The sequence below is a fragment of the Maylandia zebra genome, linkage group LG13, assembly GCF_041146795.1.
Source record: "Maylandia zebra isolate NMK-2024a linkage group LG13, Mzebra_GT3a, whole genome shotgun sequence".
Taxonomy (NCBI): domain Eukaryota; kingdom Metazoa; phylum Chordata; class Actinopteri; order Cichliformes; family Cichlidae; genus Maylandia; species Maylandia zebra.
Genome location: NC_135179.1, coordinates 25,626,608 through 25,653,609, shown reverse-complemented (window position 1 = coordinate 25,653,609; position 27,002 = coordinate 25,626,608). Strand labels below are relative to the sequence as shown.

The following is a 27,002-nucleotide window of genomic DNA, read 5'->3' as shown; positions in this document are numbered from 1 at the left end:
TTGAGGTCATTTCTTTTGAATTAATCCCTTCTTCTGAAATATAAGAACCTCTCCTGGTTTTAATGGCACTTTGGATTTCTTTACTTTCTGTTCCACTTCCAAACCCAAATAGATGCTGACAAGCTGACACAGTAACATGGAAGAGGGGAAAGAAGTTGGAAAGGACTACTACAAATAAACCTAATGCCTAACAATGAAAAGTGTAAAATAAGAACAATAATAATAATAATAATAAAGATAAAAGATGAAGTAACACGTTTTTAGTATTTTATTTATTCCAAATGATCATCCAGATGTCTGTGACATGTGATGACAAACACCATAATGGAAGGCCTTAGTCATCACATGCTTAAACTCATCATATATTTTTGCATATGCTGAACAGGCAGTCAGACATGCTGTAACTGTGGGGTAGAAAACAGCATGAACACCATACGGCAGGTGTCTCAAACTCCAGTCCTCGAGGGCATGGAAAAGTTGCATGACACTTTGACCCTTGAGGACTGGAGTTTGAGACCCCTGTCATATGGAATATGACAGGTGTGGTTGAACTGCATGAAGACTGAAGTTTCTCTTCTCTTCTGGCAGGACAGGAATGTGGCCTTGTCCTGTGAGCCACTGTAAGGATGTACTTAGTAGGGCTGGGCGATATATCGAGTTTTTTTAAAAATATCGATATATTTTCATACGAGATATAAGATGTGACAATATCGTTTATATCGATATAGTCTATGTTACGTTATAATTATACTCGTGGAGCCGCAGGTTTGCCTCTCTTTCGTCCACTTTTGTCTCTACGCAACGTTACTCGGCCTCGCCTCTCCTTCACTGAACACAACTCCGCCTCCCCCATAACTTCACCTGCAGGCAATGACAAGATGAAAGCGGAAAATCTCCGTTAGCGAGTTACCGTGCGTGGGGCTGGACGGCGTCAACGTGTTAGCGAGCTAACCGCGCTAACGAGCTAACCGCGCTAACGACATGCTGCACGGCCTAAAATCCTTTCATTTTCTCAAAACTCGACAGTGCGCCTTATGTATGAATTCTGGTTGTGCTTACTGACCGCGAACCGATTTTATGTGGTACACAGCGCTCGGCAATCTGTCAAAAAATGTTTTAATATGACTTTGCTAAGCTACGGAGCTGCACCGCTTGATGGATTGTCTTGGAGGATTACGGCTACCGGGGAGGAGCCTCGCGGAGTGATACGTACTGTGTGTGTATAAGGACCACAAATGGCACCTGTTCAGAGACGTGGTGCAGCTGTGAAATCTGTCTCTTTGTTATTATGCTCAGCGTCTATTAGTTTACATTTTGACTGCACAATTGTGAGCTTTTTGTTATGCACAAAAACAACATTGTTTTCTTTTATTTATGGACCATGATTATTTAATAAATGCTGATAATTTATTTTTGAGTAATTTCTTCATGTACATCTACGCTGTATGTAAATAAAAGCGCCCACATCTGGGACACAGTGTGACTAGAACTCTCTTTTTGTTCTTAACTTATGGCTTTAAAAAAAAAAAAAAAAAAAAAATCGAGATATATATCTTATATCGCCATCCAGCTAAAAAATATCGAGATATGAATTTTGGGTCATATCGCCCAGCCCTAGTACTTAGAGTAGAACTGGACTGTCACCGGCCTCAGGCTCTTCACCCTTTTCAAAGACAAAGCAGTCATTTAGATAAAATATTAGATATTGTTTACCTGTAAATGCACAAAGTAAATTTAGAAATGTAATTATTGTGAAGAGTGAACAAGCGCTGATAGTGTAATCTACAGCTGTGGCCAAAGTTTAGAGAATGAGAAGTGTTGTTTGCTTATTTACAAAGTTTGCTGTTTCAGTGATAGTTGTATATCATATTATATCACTTCAAACAGAGGTGATCCAGTAATGCTGCACTAATGAATTAGACTAACTATTCACTTTAGCTAAAGTTATTAAGTTAGCTAAAGAGTTGGGATGCTGTGTAAGACATAAATAAAGCTAAAATACAAAGGTTTGGGCACCGTTTTGCATGTTTCCCTACTGTAGGGGTCTCTGCAAGCATTCTGAGAGGGTACAAGATGACAACTTTGGAATTCTACTAGAAACAGTCGATCATATTTGTTTGTCAAAGCTGAATTCAGGGCAAACTACGCTAAATTAGCGTTTTTAGCTAACAGCTACAATAATCATAAAAGTTACTGTACGGCTATCATTTCTTAACATGACGCTTGTTCTTATACATGTAATACATTTATTACCAACCTGAGAGTTTATCCGCTGGTCATTCGACATGACGAATGACTTCTGAAGTCTTAATTCAGCTCAAGACACTGTAGATTCCCGTCGGTAACACTTTCGGTCCGCTAGTAAAACGTAGCTCTATTAATCTGCGCTTGAACCGGAACCGGATGTAAGTTCCAAAAAACTGAATTTTGGAACTGAAATTGAATTGTAGAACTGAAACTGAATGGTGAGAAGTGAAACTGAAATCATTCGAGAGCTGAATTTTTAAAGGATAAAATGCAGTTTCAAAGCAAATCAATTCATTTTCAAAGTATAAAATTCAATTTCAATTTAGTGATGATCATTTTCAAACCATAAATTCAATTTCAAATTAGACGAATTCAAATTCAGTTTTCAAAAGTATTTATTCAAGTTACAATTCAGATTCAATCTGAGCAATTCAAATTCAAATTGAACTTATTCAAATTCAGTTTCTGATGGCACAGATTTCTGCCCATAAGGGACTCCATAGTGTAGTGGTTTGTACACTCACCTTACATGTGAGACACCCTTTGAAGTTGTATCAGAAATGGCAACTCGCATGAAAATATGCCCAAGCAACCAGGCAACCCTCTGTCAATAAGCAGCTGACAACAGCTTTCTGGTATAATATGTATGTATGTCTGTCTGTCTCAGCTGTGAAACTGGTATATCTTCTGTGTTATAAATGCAGCACTTGGTAAAGAAAAATGAAAGCAGCTGTTTGTGTGTCTGTTTGTTTTGAGGCTTATTCACTTTTGTATTTTAGGCAACTTTTGATTTCATTTCATTTCATTTCATGTATTTTATTATTTTATTGACTTATTTTTATTATAATAATCTTGGGAGGATTAAAACAATAAATGTTGCCCGTATGTTTTTCAGTTACAGTATTTACTGTAACTATTATTTACATATATTACAACTTTTTTTTTGTTTTGGGGTTTTGTTTTGTTTGTTTTTTTGCTTCTTTTTCGCTTTTTCTCTCTTTTTTTGGCGGTGGTGGGGTGGGGGATAGTACTGTTGTATTCAATGCGGAACTTTGTTGCTGGAATTTGTTCCTACACGGCATCCTATTTAGAAACACCATTTCACTTCCTGTTAATATTCACAACAGAGCCGATACAGATAAGCTAATTAATTTTAGCAGTGTTTACTCATTAAATGTTAACGTAGCAGAAATTCTTAGGAAGAGCAATGATTCCTTACACCGTCAACATTAAACTCGCGGCTCGGACGTTAACTGGCACTCTCAATTTGCAGAATAAAACCGCCGTAGATTGGTGAGTACCGCTTCTCTGCTGCTAGCATAATTTGGTTAATTGAATACGCGACTGACAGATAACGTTAAGGAACTGATGTTTGCATTGTGTCAGTTTCGTGGCTTGTCTTTATTGCTGCATGTAAAGTTGTCAGCGTGAACGGCCACTGATAATTTGTCATTGAGCTCACAAACATGCGGGGTATATATTTCTTGTGCAATGTCATGTGACATTTTGTCGGGCCTGATGAATTTCTAATGCCTCATCCTCCACAGCAATCCAGCAGAGACTGTCAAGGCAGTCGGACTCGCGTGATCAAACTTTAGATTAGAGCAGCATAGTGCCAAAGTTTAATTTCGCATACATGAACCTAAATATGATACATTTGCTTCTAAAGCTATTTTTGCTTTTCACCAGACATATTTAAAAAGAGAACTGTCCTTGTGAATATTTAACTTTATGTACGCATCATATGAGATAAATTACCTTGTGTAGTTGTAGCATATAGTACAGTCTCTGCACTGGCAGCTTTTGTCATTGGAACTGAAAGTTTAGCTTCAAGTTATGTTTGAATTTTGAAATTTGTTGTGTCATTGAGCTTTGATTTTTTTGCAGTCTGGATGCACTCCAGGCAAATATGCATGCACGTCTTGTACGGACACGGAAAGAAGATGAATTTAGACATGGAGTGGAAAGCACAGAAATCAGAATGCAGACACAGTTGTTGAATAATTCTGTGTTTACTGGAGAGGGTGCACTTAAGCGTCAGGCTGACTGGAAACATAAGTTTAAATTCATAATGTCCAGAGTTCACAGTCTGAATCATATGTTATCTTTTGTACATCAATGTCTCACATCCCAAACCATTTCACGTATCTTTCATCTGTTTCTTTCCTCTTCCTCCTATTCTGCCTTGCTAACGTGGTCTGTAGGGGCTGGCAGGGGCTCATAGCTCAGGGATGTCACTCCAGTATTCTCATAATTGATCCTAAGACCGCCCAGACCATCCAGGTGCTGGAGAGACACAAGGCAAATGTGGTCAAGGTGAGTTTGAGAAGTAAATTGGCTTAATTGTTTCCCTCCACAACATAATTGCTGTTTAATTACACAAATTAATTGACTCACTGTTGCGCCTCTGCTCCATAGACTTCAAAATATGATTTAATATATACCACTAAGTTAAGCCGTTGGAGAAAAGGCACACTAATGAGGCTACAAAGTGAACACACCTTGTGGGGTTGTATTATTTATGTCTCACAGTATTAATGTTAGCATTGTGTGACCTTGAGTGGAGTACTTTTGGCTCTCTCTGCTTCTTGTAAACCAACACCTGCAACACAGAGCATTGACAGAGAGTCATTTTGTTTGGGTCCGTGTGCGCGTGCATGTGTGTTGTAGAAGAGAAGAGTAAATAATGGGCAATAAATTCTACAGTGATTATCAGTGCCTGGGCTCAATCCGGGCCTTTCATTCTTCACTATAAAGAACACTTTAATCTTGTAAAGCACCGCTGCCACAGCAACAAGCTATTCCTCACCACCCAGCCTGACATAAGAGAACTTGCTGAATGAAGGAAAAAGGGAAATAGAAAAAGAAGTACCTACAGTAAAGGGCATGCCTACCTGGGAGCAAATAGACAGACATAATCAATTATTTAAACACCATCTTGTATGTGGAGTAATTTGTTATTTCACATATAAAATGTGCATTTCAGTGTAGGGCTGTGCGATATGACCAAAATCTCATATTCCGATATAAGAATTCTATCGTCTGATAACGATATAAATCATAAAAATGTAACATTTTCTGTAAATTCTGTGAATCTCGGGCAGCTCAACTTGCGGGAAGTGTTTGCAGCTGCGAGTCATGTAGCTGCAGTCGAGTGTTTTAACCGATGCATGAAACTATACATTTTTAGACATAAGTTGTAACGTTTTCTTTGTGAGTATTTATTACACGGCGTGCTGCGGGGAAAAGCCTGTTCTAACGTTTATTTTTTAGCACCTGGCGGCTCTTTTTTTAAATTCTCATCCGTAAATAATCTGCTCTTTCACGTGATTCGGTTTATTTTGAAAAGTCTCAACAGGATCTTGAGCTTTATTGTGAAAGGTTTATGTGGTACATAAACAAGCGGACACGCGATGGTGTTACCGTTGTTGTTGCTAACGACAACGCATAAAAACAGGCGCTTGTACGTCCGTAGTGTGGTTATATTACATATAAGAGAAAGAGAGAACTTTAAGAAGCCACTACAGTGACCATCAAAACGATGAAAAAATATTGCCGTAAACAGTTTATTTTGCAACAGCACGAAACAAACGATAGCGTAAAATGAAACGATAGACTGTTTTATATCGTCATCCGATATATATCGTTATATTGAACAGCCCTATTTCAGTGTTATGCATTTCCTATAATGTCCTTTACTCTCTTTTCTCCCCAATGTCGCATTTAGTGAAATTCATCATACATCTTCAGACCTTGCTGTTATTGTTGTTGTTTTTTTTTTCTTTTCTGTTGTTGACTTTCTGAGCATTCTGTCAACAAATGTAGAAGGCTTACAGCTTTACCTGATATTCCTCCCAGAGACTCAATTAGTGTTTTATGTTGGAAGGTAAAATGGTCCAGGGAAAATTACTACCACAACTTGAGCTCACCCTACTGTCTGCGGTTGGCCTCGGGAGATGCCTCGGGGAAGATTATAGTGTGGGATGTGGTCAGCGGCACAGCCCACTGTGAGATACAGGAGCACTCCAAACCTATCGGGGGTAAGACAGCTTCAAGACACCAAACATGTTTGTCAGCTCAGTGGCAGTCCTGCCAAGAAGAGACACTGAGCCGATGGTTTGCTGTTGACTATTTGTTTTCATTAGGACGCTGTTACTGCCACTCCTGCTGGTGCGCACTACGCTTCCATTCTCACCTCCTCTTCTCTGTTTTGCTCGCTCCCTCTGTCAGACTTGGAGTGGCTGTGGAATCAGGATGCATCTCGTGATCTCTTGTTAGCTGTCCATCCTCCCAACTACATTGTTCTGTGGAATGGAGACACAGGCACCAAACTGTGGAAAAAAAGCTACGCTGAGAATATCCTCTCCTTTTCTTTTGACCCTTTTGACCCTTCCAACATGGCATGTAGGTGAACAAAATACTTACCAAAAGACTAATGAAGCCTTCGAATTTTTCACTTTGCCACCCACATACACAGGGCATGCTTCATCTCTTAAATTTACTGTTTATTGCAGTATGGTTGAACATATCTTATATCTGAAAGCATGTGACTGGTATTCTGTGATGCCAACAATTTAACCAGTGGTATTTCTTTCTTTTTTTTTTTTTTTTTTTGTGGAAAAAGATAAGTCAAAGCAGAGACTTTCACAAATAACAGATGGCAAATTGAAAACAGAATATTGACATCTGACCATCTCTTATTGGCAAATGAATCTTTATAATATTCTTCTGTCCTTTTTCTCCTATCCAGTGCTGACCAGTGAAGGGATCGTCTTCATCACAGACTTTTCTTACTCCAAACCCCCAGGCAGCGCTGGCAAAAAGGTCTACATTGCCAGTCCTCATGCGAGCCCAGCGCATACCAAACCTGCACCTGCAACAGCTCCGGCCCCTACTGGTGCCAAGAAGGCCCTTAACAAGGTCAAAGTGCTGATTACCAATGAAAAGCCCACGTGAGTGAAATTAAATTAATTTTCCTTCCCTGACTTTATTTTAAAATATTTTGGATCCTTCTTTTTAGACACATAGACTGTTGTTTCAAGTTTAACAAGTCTAATGAAGCTCTTATGTATTGTATGGTTTTTAAGACGTTACTTACTGAAAAGCCAAGATCTTCATACAGTACAGCATGTTAATATTTTAATAAATGTCTGAATTTCATCTCAACACTTATGTAGGTGCTAAAGGATAATCTGTGGAATATATTTGTTTCAATAGTTAAGTCAGTTTTTAAATCAAACTTCCTGTAGGTTATGTCACCCTTTCAGTGTCATGTTTTATTGAAATGCTATGGCTCAATGTTGTTCAGTTCCCTTTTTTTGTCTCTTGTTGTTCAAAGTAAACTACAAAGTCTTATCGGTTTAAGACAGCGGTCTCCAACCCCGTTGTTTGGTACCAGGCCCGCTAGAGATGAGGCTCGGGTGTGAAATTTATGGTTTTCGGGATTTTTTTTTTATCGTTAACTCTGTTTCTCTGGGTCTTTTCCCGTGTTGTAGTTGTGTGTCTTATTTTGAAAGAAATATTTACACGTTACCATAGCGACCAAAGAGTATTAGGGGCAAGGAGAAGGATGTTACTCTCAATGTTGTTGATGCATTTCAGGAGGATGCTGCTAATAAAGTTACACAATTCCACAGTGAATTTGCGTTTATTATTATATTTACAAAAATACCACAGGTTTTGTCTTGGTCGTATCATTTTATTTTGTTGTATTTATCCGTGACACCTTAAAGGCCGGTCCGTGGAAATATTGTCTGACATTTAACCTGCCCGTGGCGCAAAAAAGGCTGGTTTAAGAGGACTGACTTAAGGCAGTCATAGTTATCACTGTTACATGATAGAAGTGATGTTTCTCTGATTGTAACGTATGATATGATTTCTAAGTAAACACCAAGGTTTATTTACTGTCATATGAACTAAATCTCAGTTACTAACCAGTCTTTGTAATGTACAGGGCTGGAAGCATACACTGTTTGGCCACAACATTAAAAGCAGCTGCCTAATATCAAGTCAGTGCCAGTCGTACCTGCAAAACACTGAATGATCAAACTGACTGTAAAGTTTTATCCATTTATTTTACATTTACGAAAGTTTATTTTGAGTTTTTATATTTTAATCTGTGAAGAGGTTTACAACGAAAGCTATCAAAAGAATGTGAAATTCAATTAAGTTTTATTTATATATGTATTATTTGATCAAAACAGCGATTGACCTGCTCAATCTGACTCATTGCTGGGAGAGCACTTTAAATCAGTATTACTCCTGGATTTGTTTGTATTTTCTCAAGGAGGAAAAAGAGCCATTGTCAGAGAAGATGTTGATTCTCTTTGGATCTGCCCTCGCATGTGAACAGATTTATACAAATTTAAACAACATTAGCCCAAAAATGCGCATTTTTGTTCACACTTAGTTTTGGAAATGTTGATTAAATGGTGATAAAGTCTTTTCTCTTCTTATGCCTATTTCACATTTTTATTGTCTGATATTATTGATGTAGTTTCTCACATGACAGCTTGAGGAATATTAATAGCTCCTGATCTAAAATAATTTTGACGTGTGAGTCCAGAACCACTTCTCCTCGGTCCAGTTCTCACATTCATTCTTCTGTGAAGAGGGGTCAGCATGAGCAGTCAGACCAGGCTGTTGTTATGCATGCCTATATACAGTGAGCTCTGTATTTTGCCTCCTTTCTGTCATAGCCAGCATTATTATTTTCATCACACTCTTGCCCCCATCAAGGTCACTAAGATCACACTTGCCCGTTTTCTGCTTTCAGGACATCATATTCAAGAACTGGCAGTTCACTTGCTGTTTAATTTCTCACACCCTTACTCAGTGTAACAAGATAATCAATGTTATTGACTTCACCTGCCAGTGGTTTTAATGTTGTGGCCGATTGGTCTTTCTGTAGAGTATATTTTACTCTGCACTGACCTGAGACCTCCCTGTTCATTCGACAGCAAAGCTCCTCCAAATTATGTGAACAGGAGAAGTATTCCAGACACTTTTTCAAGCCTAACCAATAAAAATGGCCCGACAAGCAACACTGTAAGAAGCAGGTCACGGAGCATTTTTGTTGACAGCAGTATGGACTAACACGGTCTATTTTTATGTTTGGTTTGTTTTCTTTTTTCTTTGGTCATTGCAGAAAAAAAAATCAAAACAGGAACAGCACCTTTCACTACATAGATGACCTAGTTTTGATGTAACTGTCTCTCCAGCACAGCAGTGAGATTCCTCTTTAAACTTAGATCAGATGCTAAATCAAGTCAAGGGTCCGGGAGAAGCATTTCTCAAGAGAATAAGGAAGGATTTGATCACTTGGCATATTTGCTACATTGATTTTTAATTCTGAAACGCAGCAGAAGTAGTGATGTACTTCTTCTGGCTTCTTATTCCATTAGTTGACAAACTTGATAAATTGTATAAGCGCTAATTTAGAAAAAGTTGCATGAGCTGTAGACGTGTTTGATGTGCTGGCAGCTTCCTGCTGGAGTGGTTGTGACTGTCAGGTTATTTATAGCAGCATGCCCCAGTCTCTCTGTCCACCCACCAAGCCAGTTCTGATAACAAACACTCCATTAATCTTACTTGTCTTTATTCTCTCGTGCCTTTCTCATTTTGTCTGTTTTAGTCTTCTATCCATGTGTGACAACTTCCTTCCTCACCTTTAACTGTGTGTAATTGCTATCCAGGATGCTGTATTCCTTCAGTTCGCCTTTGTCTACAGTCTCTACTCTCGCCGGTTCTGTCTGCTTGTGGGTGATAAATGGAGGATTTAAACAAGACTCTGTTCTCCCACAGCGTTATCAGAAACTTACTGAATACAATATGGTATTGTGTGCATTAGTGTCCCATCAGGGAGCCATTAATCTGGGTGTTAGCCACTAGAGATTTGGTTCATATATCAAAATGAAGCCAGCTATACTATTACATATACAGAGCAATGTCGACTAATGTATGTTTTCTTTTAAACTGACAGAAATATTTATAAGTTGGATTTTAAAAAAAATCTAAATAATTCACTAAGACGCTTGAAGTTGTAGTTCTTATGATTATGAAAAAATCATAATGATTTTGATAAAAGCAGTAAGTCTGAATAATCAGGCCTTTTTTAAATTCATGGCTTCATCTGAAATCATGTTGTGTGCAGAGCGAGTAGTTTTCCACACAACAGGGAATAGCAAAGTTAATTATCTTACCGATGAGTTGGGGGTTCTGTCTGACTGTAGCTGCTCTTCATAATGCTGATCAAAAATGGATGAAACTGAATCTCTTGATTTGGACACATTCGATGAACAGTCGCTACCCACACCGACAAATGCACAGTTAATGCCGGCTCGCTGGTTTCAGGGCAGTATGATGCTGCCCTGCGACTGCACACTGGACTTATTTCAAAATCAGAGGTTAATCAAGCAAACATTCAACCACTTATTCCCAACACTGTTTCTTTAGGGCAGCTGTGGCTGGATAATAAATGGATAATTGAGGACTTTTGTTCAAGCTCAGTCTTCACTTCAGTCTTAGAGGTGTGATTTATGGCTTTGTACTGTGGTGATGTACACATGCAACACCTGCTTCCAAACACTACAAACTCTCGAGTTTTATTTGAAGCTCGGCTGCAGGTAGTGTGAGAGCAATCGAAAAAGAAACAACATAACATGAAAAAGAACCCGGTCATTCACAGACATGTACAAATGTAATCACGAGTGATCAGTAATGGAGTGACGTGACCAACTGAAATGGACAGGTTTTGTTATAGAAGTATTTTAGGTTGTGGTTTGTTTGTTTTTTTTGTCCCACAGTGTGAGCATCAGTTCAGTTTTCTGCTGTATCATCTCCAGCAGCTGCCAGTGTGCGTGTAAACTGAATTTGTATTGTGTAGATAACAAGCTCAAGGTGGTGTGACTGCTGTATAAAGACAGTATTTGACTTTAATGTCCTTTGGGTGAGTTAAATAATAGAACCTTGAGAGTGCTTTAAAACTTTAATAAAGGCATCCACCTTTGCTATCAAATGTCCTGCGTCTTTGATAGCAAACTCACTGCGTGAGCACACATATGTGTATGTACTTAGCAATATGTAACTGTGTGTGATCCTCTGACCGCTGTAGCCTTCATGTCTTATTCATAACAACGACTGAGAGAGCGAGAAGGGCGTGTGATGTTTTGGTAATTGGAGAGCTGAATATTTGAGGGCTGCAGTTTTTTTTATTTCCCTTTTCTCCCTTTTTTCTTTTTTCATTTCTCTCTGAAGATCTGTTGCTTGCAATCTAAGGTCTGCTCCTTTCTGATGTTCTGCCTTTGGTGACTCAGACATTTTAGCCTCTATCTCTTTCTTTTCTGACTTCAGTAAGCTGCTAAAAGTGTAATTTAGCTCAATAACTCCTAAAGCTTCCCCTACTGAGTCTATTTTATCTGTTACACTTTCCCCAGATGATAATGATCTCCATTGTGTTATAAGGTTTGTCTCTCTTTTATTTGATCTTGCCGTGACCTAGAGGAATTCAGCTGTTGGAATGAGTTATGGCTGTAGACCTGCTCGTAAGTTCAGTCCAAATCGTCTCTTTTTCCTTCTTGAGTGAACTGTACTGAACAGAAGTACCTGTGACCGCTTTGCTGTGATACGGAGAGATCAAAACTGGTTGCCGCCACAGATAATAGTACCTGTCATTAATTTGGTCACACGTGAAAGAAGTCGCTGTGAATAACAAATCAGAGCAGCCAAAAGTAACGTAAAGGAAATTCTTTGCAATTCTTACAGTACCTGCTTAGTTCATCAGCCAACCAACAATAATAAGTCATTCATTCTAGCTTCTATTTGGGAAGACATGAATAAATATCAAGTTGTCCTTAGAAATGAGATTTTTATATTTTATATTGAATTTTAAATCTAGCGTCATATTGGTTTGCATGGAATTTGCATTTTTCATATGCATGTGTTGTTGTTACAGCAGAGTCTCATTATATCCTGATTTATCTGGAGAATAAGACTGACTTACTGAGCGGTATATTATCTAACCCTCATTTCTAGTCATCGTAATTTGCATTTTTCATCTTTTGTGTCCATTAAATTGCGCCGTAAACAACACGAGAAAACAGGCAATTCCAGGACATGCTTAATCCTTGGATTAAAGAAAGTCTTTTTGTCAATAAAGATTGATAGTTTATTATTTACCATTCCATCTAGTTTGTTCTCAGTTTCAGTGTCAGTCCGTTTTAACTAACTTCCTGTTCTCATTGTTGTCATTCCCCTGCTCTCTGATGCTTTAGGGCAGAGGCTGTGACGCTGAACGACTGCCTGCAGCTATCCTACCTACCTTCGAAGAGAAACCACATGCTGCTGCTTTATCCCAGAGAAATTTTGATCCTGGACCTGGAGCTCAGTCAGACGGTGGGTGTGGTGGCCATCGAGCGCTCCGGGGTTCCCTTCATCCAGGTGAGGCACGCTGCAAAAATACGCAGCAAAATCCCTTTAATATGGATCTCGGTTAAACTCGAAGAGATGAAAGTTAACCTTAAAACAGCATTAAATTTTCAGGCTCTGAGTTCTCACCAATCACTTACTCTTGACGTTATGTGCAGGACATTTTTTAAACTGCTTTGCGCTGACACCGTAGTTGGTCTAGGTGAAAGGATGGCTGTGTTATGTGGCTTTAACAAACCTCATATATCAACATCTTACTTGAAGAGCTTTACTGAAATCTGTCTTTTTTATGGATGATTCCTCCAGGAAGACAGTTCCTCCTGCCACGAATGATAAAGTTCTTAACTCTTTGCACCCGCCTCTGCAGTTGTTTCTCCTCATTGGGTGTGACAACTGCACATCAGGACTGTGTAGTCATTAGCAACAAGGGGGGAAAAAGTCCCCCCTTTCTTTATACTGCCTCTCCACAGCAACAGACTTGACCTTTAGGTGCCAATTCACTTTCTTTTAAAGTCTGGATTTCTAATTGGAAATTGATGAATGCCGTGGGGGTATTACACTGAGGATTTGTCACAGCTCCAGTGCCAGTAATTGAACAGAAACTGTCTTAAAGTCGCACCGTTCGCTCCCCCTTTCTATACTTACTCTCCGTCTCCAAAAGATTGACCACTGTGCTGCCCTGTCATTACACAGAGTAGCTCTCCTTATTTTTCACGGCAGTGGTTCTACTGTATTTGAGACCTAATGTGCCTTTTTGAAACTCGTTGAATTTCATGCCTGAATGTACATGCATGGAACAGTTTGCAGTTATTAGTTCATCTCTGCAGTCGATGACATGTTCTGCTTCTGTGAAATTGCGCTCTGTTCTTTGTATTATTGTCCTATCATAAATCATACTTTATTTGGGTTGTCACTGATCTTGTTTTAATAAACGTCTCTATGGTTTAACAACACAAAGGTAGAGAATGAGCGTTTGTAGTCAAGGAGTAAGATCTAAAGTCACCAGGGGCAGAAGCAAAGGGGTATTACTCAGCTGCCTAGGCTCCGTCTGACCAACGCCTCCTTTCTCTAAGTGTTATAAAGTGCTTGTCTTCCAGCCAATTTGCATGACTGATGACACAGTTTAGCAAAGGTCTATGCTCAAGTGTACAGAGGCTCCACTGTCAGGTTGGGGCATACATAGTGTGCAGTTGCCAGTTTGTCAGGTCAACATGGCCTACAGTCATTTTTCCATCTATCAATAGCAAACTAATACAGAATCCATCAATTTGTTGTTTATCTGTTCATTTTCAACAAGGTGCTGATTTACTTTGATTTCAAATGGCTGCAGATTGATGTCTTGCAGTTTTTGCATTTCAGTATTTGGAATATTTTGTGCACTGGCATAAATTGAGTGAGGTGTTTTAAAATGTACAGTATGTTCAATGAAATCAGACGTTCAGAAAGCCAACAAAAGAAGCAATGTGAAGATGTCAAAATAACAATCACAACTGAATGCACATATTTGTGAATAAGATGAATTTAACTACCGGTAGTAGTTTGATTTGATTATCTGTTAGAAGTAACAAAAAAAAGTTCAGTGATGTAGCCTCACCAGTGACTGTAACGTTAATATATTAATTACTGTCATGAGTTAATAAGGTATAGAAACATGAGAACTGCACTGAAATAGAATTTATTGTTTACAGATCATACCAGGTGAGCTCTGTAGGGCTTTTGTCATACAAAATATGGATAGATTTAAATAACTGAACACTTCATTGTTATTATGTTATAGTTTTACACACAAAATTCAACTCCAGTCCAAATTTCTTTATGCAGCATATTTAAAACAACAAAGTTAACCAAACTGCTGCACATGAAACGGAGAATTACACAATAAAATAACAGATGTACATGCCCACACACATCAATAAATATATTCAAAGGATCACAGAAATGGATCTGATATTTATACAACGCTAGAACTGGCCCCAAAATGCTGCTGCTTCTTTGCACTTTCAGATAAAACTATTTTCAGAGCTGTTAAATGCAAACAAGTCATTCAGTGTTTTTGATGACAGTCTTGTTGTCCGTTGTGCTCCGAGAAATGTGAATTTTCTTCTATCCTCGCTAATGTGGAACAGCAGTCACTTCAAAGTGCTTTATATTGTAAGGTAGAGACCCGACAATAATACAGAGAAGGCCTCAGCAATCAGACGACCCCTTTTGCGACAGTGCGAAGGAAAAACTCCTCTTTTGCACGACAAAAGCTCTGGGAGGGGCAGCCATTTGCCACGACTGGTTAGGGGTGAGGGGAGAGAGTAAAAGTGTAGAATAATTACTTGAAGTACAACTGTAATGAATTCTGCTGTATATTTGCACAACTCATCATCAGGATAATTTTTTTGTATGATAATAGATCTTGCCTGCTGTAGTCGGCAATATTTTGAATTCCCAACTTCTTAGCTTATTGTCCATATATTTATAAAACATGACTATGCCATAACATCTTAAGTCTGCACAATAATATTTTTCCCAATCACGTCATCAGTATGTCTCAGCAGCCTTTGGCAAAAATCCCTCCTTTTCAGACTAGCATGAGATCTGACAAGCTAATGAAGCTTAGCCCCTGCTCTGTTTTCCTCTGTTTGTGCCAAACAAATTTACACATGTAGGTTTTGATGAGTGTATTAGGGGGTTCTCATGCTGTGGAGCAAATACATTGGCAAATTCATGCAGTGCTTAGAGCAAATGTAAACACCACCTGTTCAACATTAAGTCTCAAATAGACATTTGGCAAAGTCACAATCACACATGATCCCCTTTTTTTCACTCCCTCTGTGTTTAGGTGATTCCCTGTGCTCAGAGAGACGCCCTCTACTGTCTCCATGAGAATGGTTGTATCACACTACGAGTTTGTCGCTCCACGGTTGCCACTGAGGAAGCAGCGGGTATGAAACCTTTTCACAATGGTGTATCCACTCACAATCTGCACATAGCCGTTGTGCTTTACTCACTCCTCACTTCAGCGCCTAAGCTGCTCCTCACTTCAGTGCTCCATCCCCCAGTCATCATCTATTCAGCCAACTGCACTGCAATTGGATCCTGTAGCCTTTTTCCCTCTGCTCCAGTGGGCATTTAGCCCCTTACTGTCTCATTTATCTTTGGCTTAGCGTGATAGGCCAATGGGAGGCAATTGTCTCGCTGAATCTCTCTCTCTTCCTCACTTACTCTCCTTGCTATCTCCTCCACACACATCTCTCTATACCCATTTTCCTTTTTTTCCCTGAAATTTCCTCTTGTATCTCTCACCTACTCTTTTTACTGCCTTAAATCTATGTAAAGCTCTCTATGCTCTCTATTTTTCTTTTAATGTGCTCAAAATTGTTCTTTCAATCGTATATACTCCTATTCTTCTTCCTTTTTTCCCCCTCCGTTGTCAGTATTATGAACATCTACTCTGTAGACTTTGACATTTTGTATTTTTTTCCTCTCGTTTGTCCTTCTCAATCCACAATTTCCATCATGTGGTTTTTATCTGCCACTATTCTTCCTGCATGTCGACCTCGCTGTACATTTTTTCTCTTCCTAATTCTTTGTCGTATTTTTCCTTTATTCCTTTGGTTTCCCAGACCCAGAACAGAGTGTCCAGGAGCTTGTGTACGACCTGCGCTCTCAGTGTGACGCCATCCGAGTCACAAAGACCGTCCGACCATATCGCATGGTGATTTGCCCCGTCAATGAAAACAAGGCTGCGCTCATGGTCAGCGATGGCAGAGCCATGCTGTGGGAGCTCAGAGCCCACACCGGCAAAGCTGCCAATCCTAGGTACACACACACACACACGTATGCAGAAAGCCAAATAATTCTGCAAAGTTACATTACAATTTCACAGTTGAAAGCTAGACGTAATGGTTAAAAGTTTGACTACTTTGTAAGGTGACTCAAGCTGACTTTAAATAATAATCCTCTGACCTAAATGTAGTCTTCATCGTGACTGGCGCAGGTGGGCTGTGCAGAGGGGTTTGGTTGTCGTTGACGTGTCTTTTCGTTTGCTGGAGCGTTCCCTCGCTGCTGTCGAGAACAGTTTTGTATTTCTCTCTTAAGTCAGGTTCCTACGTGAGACAGAGTGAATTCTGCCTGCCTGTGAACAAGCCAATTTAATGTGGGCAAACAAGAGAAATCTACAGCATTAAATGAAAAAGGGATGAAAAGTTTTTGCTTTCCGTCAGTATGTGAGGAATTTTCTTATTATAGTCTTGTTTGAATTCATTTGCTTGACAGGTGGGTTTTCTGTTTCACGGCTAATGAGTTGCAGAAGTTTTCTTTTGCGGTGCTCTAAATTGACAGTCTGATGTTTCCTAAAAAGTTTTTTAGCTTACGTTTGATATAATGACATAAATTATATTCTCAGTGAGGTGGTTTTGAAAGGGAAAGCTGAGTTAACTAAGGAAGGTTAAGACGCAATGCATATAATTAGTATGCAGTTTATGAAATATCGCATGTGTTTATTCATTTATGTCACTCTGAAGTTCATGTGGTGAATGATTCTTTCTCTTTCTCCACGACAGCTCGGGTTTGTCGCCGCTCTACTCCCCTGTGTCATTTTGTGGAGCTCCACTGGGTCCAAACCAGAAAAAGATTCAGGATCTGTCTCTTAACAGCATGATTGGTATGCCTAAACACACCACCACCATCAACACTCCACTACAATGCGCATCTCAGACAATATAGTTTGCTGTTTGGAAGGCAAAACGTCACACATGTCACATCTTGGTGCAGCTGAAGCATTCTCATTCTCATCATAGAAGGATGGTTGTAATTTTTTTGAGAGAAAATGTGAAAACTCAAAAACATGAAGGGAATTAGATTATTGTGTGTGGATGCTGCAGGTCTTAGTGTATCTTTTATTGTACCTCTGCGAGTTGAGTGGGCCTCAAGGCACCCCTTCAGTTTCTGCTTTAATGTGTGACTGCTGGTTTCTCCTCTGTGCACTTCACAAGCCAGCCTTATTCCCCTGTTGAGCAGCTCTGCACAAAGAGTCCCATAGATGCATGGCCCTTCCTCTCTTTCCCTTTTTCCCCTTTTTTTTTTTTGTCTCATCTTTTCTGCTTATGATGTCTCTCCTTCATTTAATTCTTTTTTTCCTCTCCACCCTCTCTCTTTATCCTCCCTGATGATTTAAGGCTGCCTGTCAAAAGATGAATGTAAATGTAAAATTGTGATAGGATGATTTTTTTGTGTGTTAGGTTTGTCATTTGTATTAAGTGAGAGTTAACTTGCATTGGGAGGTAGACCTGTGGGAGGTGGATGGCATTAGAAGGGAGGGGTTTTCTGTCTCATCCTTAATCTATATATATCTATATCTATACAGATATGTATACACACACAGACACACACAGACACAGACTGAAGCCATCTACTGCCTGGAGCAGTAGCTCTGTTTGACAGTTGCTGACTAAAGCTCTTGTTATGAGGAAATATCACTGTCATGCAGGTTACTTATAGTCTGTAAAACAAAAACATGCTTGTTATTACACTGAGATGTGGAAAGAGCTGGTAACTAGAAAACCATTTTTCCTTTGTTGCAATCTATGGTAGGCACAGTGTTGTTTGTTTGGGTTTTTTTTTTTTTGTTTTATTTGTAGTTATAATAATATAAGATTAGAATCTAACTCCAAGCTGAAAGACAAAACATCTCCAGTGTAAAGAAATCAAGAAAACCAAATGAATTATTTAACAAGTGCTAATGACAATTTAAGGTTTGTTCCTCGGGGAATACTAAAGCTCTCCAGCAGATACACAGATAAAGATGAATTATTCGTTCACAGTGCATTAAAATGCGCAGTCTGATGTGCAGTAATGAAATTATTTTAAGCGAATCACCTTCACATCTATGTCTCAGTCTGTGATTTTAAAGTATTGAAGAAACTTGCTGTTACTTATCTCGTACACCCGTTCTCTGATAACATGAGTGTGGTGTCTTACTATTGGAATGCTTCCTCAGCTACCTCAGAGACCTTTACGTCATTACTCCAGTGCTGGCTGCCAGTCGTGACACTCGCATTACGGAGGGCCCACCCACATCCCAACAAAATGTTTTCTTGATATTTAAAATTGATTGTTGATTAAAATTGATGAGGGCACTAGCTACTCTTTGCCTTTAGTGCTTTAACATACCACTAAATTCTTATGATAATTACAGCTGCTCAGCCTGATAACTAAGTCCACAGCTCATTGAAATAACCAATATTAGTTCTTTTCTATTGCCTCCAGCTGTAGTTGCATTGTGTACAACGTTTCCACTTCAGACAAACATGTGCTTTGTTTTAGATCAGTAAGGCCAAGTTGAAATTTGTATTCAAAAGACTTCTATTAAGCTTCTTACAAGTACGAGGTGTCTACAGTCTTGATTTGGGATGATTTACTTCCTGCACAGTATTCAAACACTATTTGTTTCACATAATGTAGCATCTTGTTATTGCAGTTCACTTGTTGATGTTGCTGCTCTCAAGAAGCTTCTGTTTATATTTGGTTTATATTTTTTTGACTTTTTGTTTATTTTGCTTGTGTTTATTTCTTCGTTGAACATATTCATACAGATGGTAGCACCCACTGTTGCTGTCTATGCGTTATACAGTGATTGATTTACAGAATGACAGCCTTCCCTCTACATATGAGCTGTATAAGATAGAATACAATGGTGACAGTGATAATGAAAGAAAGTCTTGATTTTGGTTAGATTTTCCTAACCTGTTGTTATTTCATTATTTAAGGAGCAAATAAGAGATAGTTTTTCACATTATGTCCAACTTAACACTTGACGTCTTGTCTTTTTATTTTATCTTTTTTTTTTCCATCTCCAGGTCAGACCTTGATAGCCGGTGAGACTCTTCCTACATCTTCCCACCAGCAAGAAGTCCAGCTGAAGTTCCTGCTAACCGGTTTGCTGTCTGGTCTGCCACTGCCACCATTTGCCATCCGAATGTGTCCACCTCTTACCACCAAAAATATCAACCACTATCAACCCCTTCTGGCTGTAGGTAGGTAATAGGAAACCAGTTACTCACAGTCACGCAATTCTGCAAAACTTTATGACAAATGAGCCACTACCACTGGCATATGAGGTTTCTGTTTTTCTGGGGGGGGGGGAAAACCAAAAACTATTGATTTGTTATATCATTATTTAATCATTAACAACCACGTAACAGTAAATTTTACTGGACGTTGGTAAATTCTGCAGAAACTGTAAATGCAGCGAATTCTAGTCTAAATGTCCTGTTTTTGTTGAACTGTATACGTTCGATTTGCTTTCTTTTGAGTTCACATTGGCAGTCCTACAAGTCCACAAAAGATTTCAACACAGTACTGCTACTGTTTTATCATCATTACCTACTGTTATTGACAAGTCCTTGATACACAACCAAGTGAATTAGATGTCAAAGCATTTGTAAATTAATGGTGGCAAAACATTTAAACATTGACTGTATTGTGAGTAATTGTCAAGCTGGGTAAGTTAATGTTGACGAGCACTTTGGTATTTGAGACAGAGTTCGCGGCCCACTGAGGAGCGAAAAAGGACTTTGGTTCTATTATTCGGGGACATATTCTTCCTTTGTAGCTTTTGTTCATTTTTTTTAAAACGCTTCTGTAACTCAAACCGGATTCACCTTTGGTTACCTTGGAAACCAGTGCTGCGTTTTTCAAACCTCCCGTCTCTGTGTGAAGATGCATGTTGACTGCAGACGATAATTAAACATCATCGAAACTGGAATGGTAAGAAGAAAACAAGCTTTCTTTAGTTCATTTAATTTGTAATTGATGTTCTATAGCGTGGAGGGCTTTACCGTAGAAGTGCATAAAAGTGGCATAAATAGTTTTATTTTTTATGTATTCTTTTCTAAATGTCCAAGCGGCAGTTATTTAAAAAGAAAATGGATAGAAGGCCTATGTATTGTTTCTCTGTTTACTATTTACCTGGATTAGCTTTCTTATTGCTACTTACAAAAATCTTTTCATTATTAGGTTTTGTTTTTTTCAATTATAAAGGTCAGATGAATTTTCATTGACATGTTTAGGTGATGATTTTTAATGCAATTGCCGTTGTTGCTGCAGTGTTTTAGCATTTTACCATCTTTATTATTTCTGTTTGTTTATGCCAGAGGGGATTTAAAGATGGAGGAATGCCTGATAGAAGACTCACACCAACAAAAAAAACAGATATAATTCACGGATGTAAGTTCTTTAACGAATATTTACTGTGTGTAAAATTTCCATCTCTGCTTCTTCTGTTGGCATTTAGTAGCTATAAATAGGGGTGGGTTTTTATAATCGATTTATCGATTAAAATCGATTCTGGCTTGGATAACGTAAAATCGATTCATTAAAATCCTGAATCGATTTTTTAATCTTAATTTATTTTGCCCGAAATGCCAGAATCTCAGGTGAAAGATCACAAAATTTCAACAACCACCAAACAGCTAAGACAGTAAATGAGATGTCGCCTTTCTCAGCTGACGGTCGGGGCTGAAAGCCGACAGCTCGCTGATTCTGATCCGCGGGCTGGCGCGCTCTCTCTCTCTCTCTCTCTCTCTCTCTCTCTCTCTCTCTCTCTCTCTCTCTCTCTCTCTCTCTCTCTCTCTCTCTCTCTCTCTCTCTCTCTCTCTCTCCCCTGCATTATTCGCTTGCTTGTTACGCACAAGTCTACCGTTGTTTACAGCGCTGTCGGCTGACGTTTTTTTTTTTCCCTTTTACTTACTTCCGAAAAGTAAACCTGATTTCTGCCGTTCAATATTGAACAACTTTAAACTTTTTAAAATTAAGCAAAATGCAAAACGCTTAGCCGTGTCTGTAATAAAACTGCTGTAACTTCAGAGGTAATGTTCATGTGTTGATTAATGGTTTTCTTTCGTTTTTGATGTACTGCAGATTATTTTTATAAAATCCCAGGCCAGGAAAATCACCTTCATGTTTTTCTGTGTTTTATCTTCAGCTACTTTGACACAAAGGCCTCTGCTGTGATGCTCACACCTTTGATAAAGTCTTGCGTGTGTCAGCTTCCTTTTAATAGATACAAAAATATGTAAATGTACTGATCTGAATTATAATATTTCTAACTGTCAAAATTTCCCAGATTCGAATCGAATTAAATCGAATCGTGGATCGAATCGATTCGGGACCTTGTGAATCGGAATTGAATCGATTCTAGAAATCAGTGACGATACCCAGCCCTAGCTATAAAGACATTTTATTGTAATGTCATTACAAAAGGGCTCAACAGCAGTTGTAACACTTAAAGTGATCTTATTTTGGCCCCAGTGCACTGATTGCATCCCACAGATAACTCGTATTTCCTTAAAGCAGCTAATACTTAAAGAAAAAGCTCTTATTCACTATTATTATTATTCACAGAATCTTAAGTGATAGTTGTTATATACCGCTTTATACTACAGACTAGAGACCAGTGTGTACCTGCCTATATTTATAAGGCGTCCAGAATGAGTAGTAATATATATAATATTGTGATTTCAGAACCCCTGAGAACTGCCCTGAGCAATAAATTCCACAATCCGACTGTGCCATTTTTTTTCTTCTGTTTTTTAAGACAGAAAGCCCCTTATTCAGTTCGTTTCGGATGTAGCTGCTGCTACTGTCAGGTACGGGCACAGACATTCTTTTAGTTTTATAGAAAATTTCAAAAGGTTATCAAAAGATAATTGACTTAATGTTTCACTTCTACCATGCCCAGTTTTTCTGTGCGTCAGGAGACCTCTTCCTGTGTGATTTGCTAATCTTACTACACTGTTATGACTGGCTTTTTTTTTTTTTTTTTAAATTGTCCATCTCTGTTTGCTTCACAGAACCACAGCTGAAAATATCCGGACAGACCTCATGATGAGTGTGATGATGTTTTCAGTGAATAACAGCTGGATCAGTCTATCCACACTCTAGAGAAACAGCATTGCTGTAACCAATGTGGGAAAGTTCCCTGTATTTATGAGATTGGAATTGTTATCACCTTATTCACACAGAGGCTCAGCCTCACAAGTGTAGCAAGTGTGCCAAATGCTTCCACTGCTTGTATTTTTCAAACTCTGAGTTAATAAAGAAAATACATTTCAGTTCAGGTTTATTGATATAGCACCAAATCACAATAACAGTCACTGCAAAGTGATTTACACAGTAAGGTAAAGACCCTACAGCATTCTGGAGAAAACCCAGACATTCAAATGACCCCCTATGTGCAAAGACCGCGTGAAGGTGGGCTGGAGAAACCTCTCTGAGCAGAACCAGGCTCAGAGAGGGGCAGCCATCTGTCGTGACTGGTTGGGGCGGGGGGGCAGGAAAAAAAAAAAAAAACAAAGCATAGGGAGACAGGCAAAACACAGACTGAGAGAGAAAGAAGATGAAAAAGTAATGACATCTTGCAGTGGTAAATAAACAACAACAACAGAAAATCGTGAATCCCCAATGTGGGATAATAATATTTTCATTCCATTCTAAACACCTGGAAAGGGAAAAGAGGTGAATGGAGAAGTGCTCAGTGTGTCACAATGTAGCATATCACAGCTGTCCCACAGCAGCCTGAGCCAACTGCAGCGTGATTAAGGGGATAGTTCAGTGTCACCTGTTCCAATCTGAACTATAATCTTTATCAAAAAGGAAAGTTTTAAGTCTGTTCTTACATAGAGAGAGAGAGTGTCTGTCTCCCAAATCCAAACTGTGAGATGGCTCCACAGGGGAGGGACCTGATAGCTGAAGCCTCTGCCTCAGCTATCAGGCTGAGGCAATTCTACTTTTATTCTACTATCCAAGGAATCACGAGTAAGTCTGCTGTCTGAGAGCGAAGTGCTTGGTTAAGAAAGGACAATGAGGTTTTTAAGATATGATGAGACCTGATAGTTCATGAGAAGGATTTAAAGTTCAATTCTGGATTTAACAGGAAAAAATATCTGAGAGAAATATGATCCTTCTCTCTTGTCCCTGTATTAACTGGAGGCTTTTTATGGAACTTTTAGAACAACCTGACGATAATAATGAATTACAATAGTCTAATTGTAATTGATTAGCCTAGAAGTCATGAATGAACTAGGTTTACGGCATCACTCTCAGTCTTACATATTTGCTTAATATGCTCATTGAAGGACATGTCCTGATCAAAAGTGACCTGAAGATAAGCACAAACTAGCACAAAATATGCATGTCACCTCACTGTTGCATGTTTAAGCAGATAGCAGCAGCTATATATATATATACAGCTATATATATATACAGCAGCAGCTATTTATTTATTTATATATATATATATATATATATATATATATATATATATATATATATGTATGTGTATATATATATATATATATATATATATATATATATATATATATATATATATATATATATATATATATATATATATATATGTAATTTATTTTATCAACTTTCCTTCCGACGATGCTGTCTGTGTTGAGCGCTCAGTGAATCTGCGTTCGACTACTCCGCCTAGGCTGCACTGTCGAGCGCAGATCCACTGAGCGCTCAACACAGACAGCATAGTCAGAAGGAAGAGCGCAGGGCAAGCTAGCAAGACACATGGACCTCCCCCACCCTCATTCAGATCTGGCGTTTGGAATTATTTTGGTTTTCATGTGACGTATGACCCTGAAGGTAAGCGAGTCATGGACTAAAGTAAAACAGTATGTTGGATGTGCCATGCAATGCTCAATTACATGGGTGGGAGCTAGTGTGTTAGCGCAGTTAGCTCGTTAACGTGTTGGCTGTCTAGCCCCACACACGGGGCGATCGGCGGTAGCTCGTTAACGGAGATTTGCCGTGTTGTGGCGTTAAGGTCATTTCAACGAGATTAACCTGAAAGCACTAGTGGGAACACAACGAATATGACTGCACATTTACACCGACATCATCCTAGTGCAAAGACCAAAACAACAAGCATGCTACTAACTTTAGCCGAGTCATTTAGACAGCTGTTAGCACATGATTCTCCTTATGCTGCTGAGAATATAGCCCAGAAGAAGCGGATAGTATAGCTTTTATTTTGGAAAGAGACATTTCTCTGTAATAAACTCTCTTTTCCAAAGATGAGTGATTCCTCAATCAGATACAGGGCTTGCAATATCGCTAGCCCGACGTCCTGGAGCTAGCGATTTTTTTCAGTCGGGCTACCAAAATCTATCTCTGCCCTGCCCGTCGGGCTATTGTAGGAAGGAAAAATATATGTCAATGCTTTTGCATTCTTTCAGAAATGTAGCTGGGTAATTATGTCATTGGCATCTGTGAGCCACTGTCAATATGTGACATATTGAAATCGCGTTTGAATTTGCGCTTGTTTTTTTCCTTTCACTTTGCAATCATGCGAACTGTGTATAGAGAGCGACAGCACTGATCTGTGAGTGATGATAATTTGTGCACCAATTCCTCTGACATCGTCTTATTAATCGTTAGCTTACTATGCAAACATGACAAGTGAAATCTCCCACAGCAAGCTTAAACATGTGAGAGGTTGATTGCGCAGAGAATCGCTGAGCTTATGTGAGTGCGTGTGTAAAAGCAGCAGGATATATATATTTTAGTTCTGCTGAGCCAAATAAGACAGGTCAGGGTGAAGAAGTGACAGCCAAAGAAAAGCTTACCACAAAACGGAGAAGTTATGACAAATCAGACTATAAGGCAAAAAGAAAGTGCAGCTTTATGGTTTCATGGACAAAATAATTTCTGTGGCTGCAATATGACGAACTATATAACCAGGGCTGCACATAAGTGGTCCGCAGGTGCGCATTCGCTGTCAAAATAAAAAACACGCACAAGGGTTAGGGTTAAATTTAAAAACTGTACTTTTGAGTTAAAATATAAATTTATAATTTTAATAAATGAAAAATTAAAAAGGCATGAACATTTTTTTTGTATCGAAAAAATATCGAACCGTGACACCAAAGTATCGAACCGAACCGTGAATTTTGTGTATCGTTGCACCCCTACTATTTATTTATATATATATATATATTTATTTATTTTCATTCTTCGAGACCCAACATCCACAATGACGGCGAAACAACTAGTAGCGCAGTGTTCCAACATTCGAAAGAAGGGACTGCTCTCACAGCTAGAGATTGACGAGGTACAACACAAATGCTACGGCAAGGAGGAGTCAGGACGCCAGGTCAGGGGGGCGATATCATCACCCCCACCCGAGATTGGGTACATAGCCCCACGTGCGATAGGAGAGTTGAGTGCGAGAGGAACTGACCTGAAAAATAGGATCATGGCCAAGCTTGAAACCTGGATCCCCCGTAGCCGGTTACCAAGATTACGTGAAGTACCCTCAGAAGGTCTGCTAGATGATGTTAATGCAGCACTACGGGCAATACCTACAACCACGATTACCGACACTAACAAGCTGATCTATAATACGGCAGCAGTGATCAGTGAGATGCTTGGCTACAAGTTGAACAGCCACAAGGGGCAGTACCCTCCATGGAGAAGGAGGCTAGAGGGCAAGATCAAAGTAGCACGGAGGGAGGTTAGCCAACTAACGGAGTTGCAGAAAGGTGCGACAAATAAGATGCCTAAGAAATACAGCAAGCTGTCCATACCTGAGGCCTTGGAAACTGCCAAGCAAAGACTCACAGCCTTGGCCAGCCGCTTGAGGAGGTACACCAGAGAGATAGAAGGCAGGAGAATAAACCAGCTGTTCTCCACAGAACCAGCAAAGGTGTACTCTCAGTGGCAAGGGAACAATAAGAGAACAGCACCACCAAGGCTGGAGACGGAGCAATACTGGAAGAGCATATGGGAGAAGGACGCAACCCATAACGGCAATGCTCAGTGGCTAGAGGATCTGAGGGCAGACCACAGCGACCTCCCTGAACAGGGTCCAGTAACCATCACAGTGGCAGATATCCAAGAAAGGGTCTCCAGTATGAAGAGTTGGACAGCACCAGGGCCCGACATGGTTCACGCCTACTGGCTAAAGAAGCTGACTGCACTCCACGAGCGTCTGGCAGCACAAATGAACCAGCTGCTAGTTAACGAGAGACACCCGGAATGGCTAACCAAAGGTCGGACGGTCCTGATCCCCAAGGACCCCAAGAAGGGACCGGTCCCCTCCAACTACCGACCGATAACCTGCCTCAGTACTACATGGAAGCTCCTGTCAGGCATCATATCGGCTAAGATGAACAGGCACATGGGTCAATACATGAGCGGGACACAGAAAGGAATTGGCAAGAATACCAGAGGCGCAAAACACCAGCTACTGGTAGACAGAACAGTCAGCCGAGACTGCAAGACCAGACTGACCAACCTGTGCACTGCCTGGATTGATTACA

The 27,002-nt window shown here is 39.5% G+C and overlaps 1 protein-coding gene and 1 long non-coding RNA gene across 2 annotated transcripts in view; one reads left to right on the top strand and one right to left on the bottom strand.

Annotated features, from left to right (window-relative positions):
* Window positions 1-253: 253 nt before the first annotated feature.
* On the bottom strand, window positions 254-2,372 carry LOC143421706 (uncharacterized). The gene is made up of 2 exons (XR_013101267.1): window positions 2,258-2,372; window positions 254-1,663 (listed from the first exon to the last, which is right to left on the bottom strand). It is a non-coding gene; the product is annotated as an uncharacterized LOC143421706 (long non-coding RNA).
* Window positions 2,373-3,331: 959 nt separating this feature from the next.
* wdr11 (WD repeat domain 11) overlaps window positions 3,332-27,002 on the top strand; it is a 61,275-nt gene continuing 37,604 nt past the window's right edge. Inside the window, exons 1-10 of the mRNA XM_076891867.1 lie at window positions 3,332-3,540; window positions 4,452-4,563; window positions 6,134-6,287; window positions 6,478-6,651; window positions 6,998-7,199; window positions 12,519-12,684; window positions 15,503-15,605; window positions 16,287-16,482; window positions 17,226-17,326; window positions 19,521-19,697. Of these exons, the coding sequence (XP_076747982.1) occupies window positions 3,455-3,540; window positions 4,452-4,563; window positions 6,134-6,287; window positions 6,478-6,651; window positions 6,998-7,199; window positions 12,519-12,684; window positions 15,503-15,605; window positions 16,287-16,482; window positions 17,226-17,326; window positions 19,521-19,697 (1,471 nt within the window). The 5' untranslated portion in view covers window positions 3,332-3,454. The remainder of the gene's footprint in view (window positions 3,541-4,451; window positions 4,564-6,133; window positions 6,288-6,477; window positions 6,652-6,997; window positions 7,200-12,518; window positions 12,685-15,502; window positions 15,606-16,286; window positions 16,483-17,225; window positions 17,327-19,520; window positions 19,698-27,002) is intronic.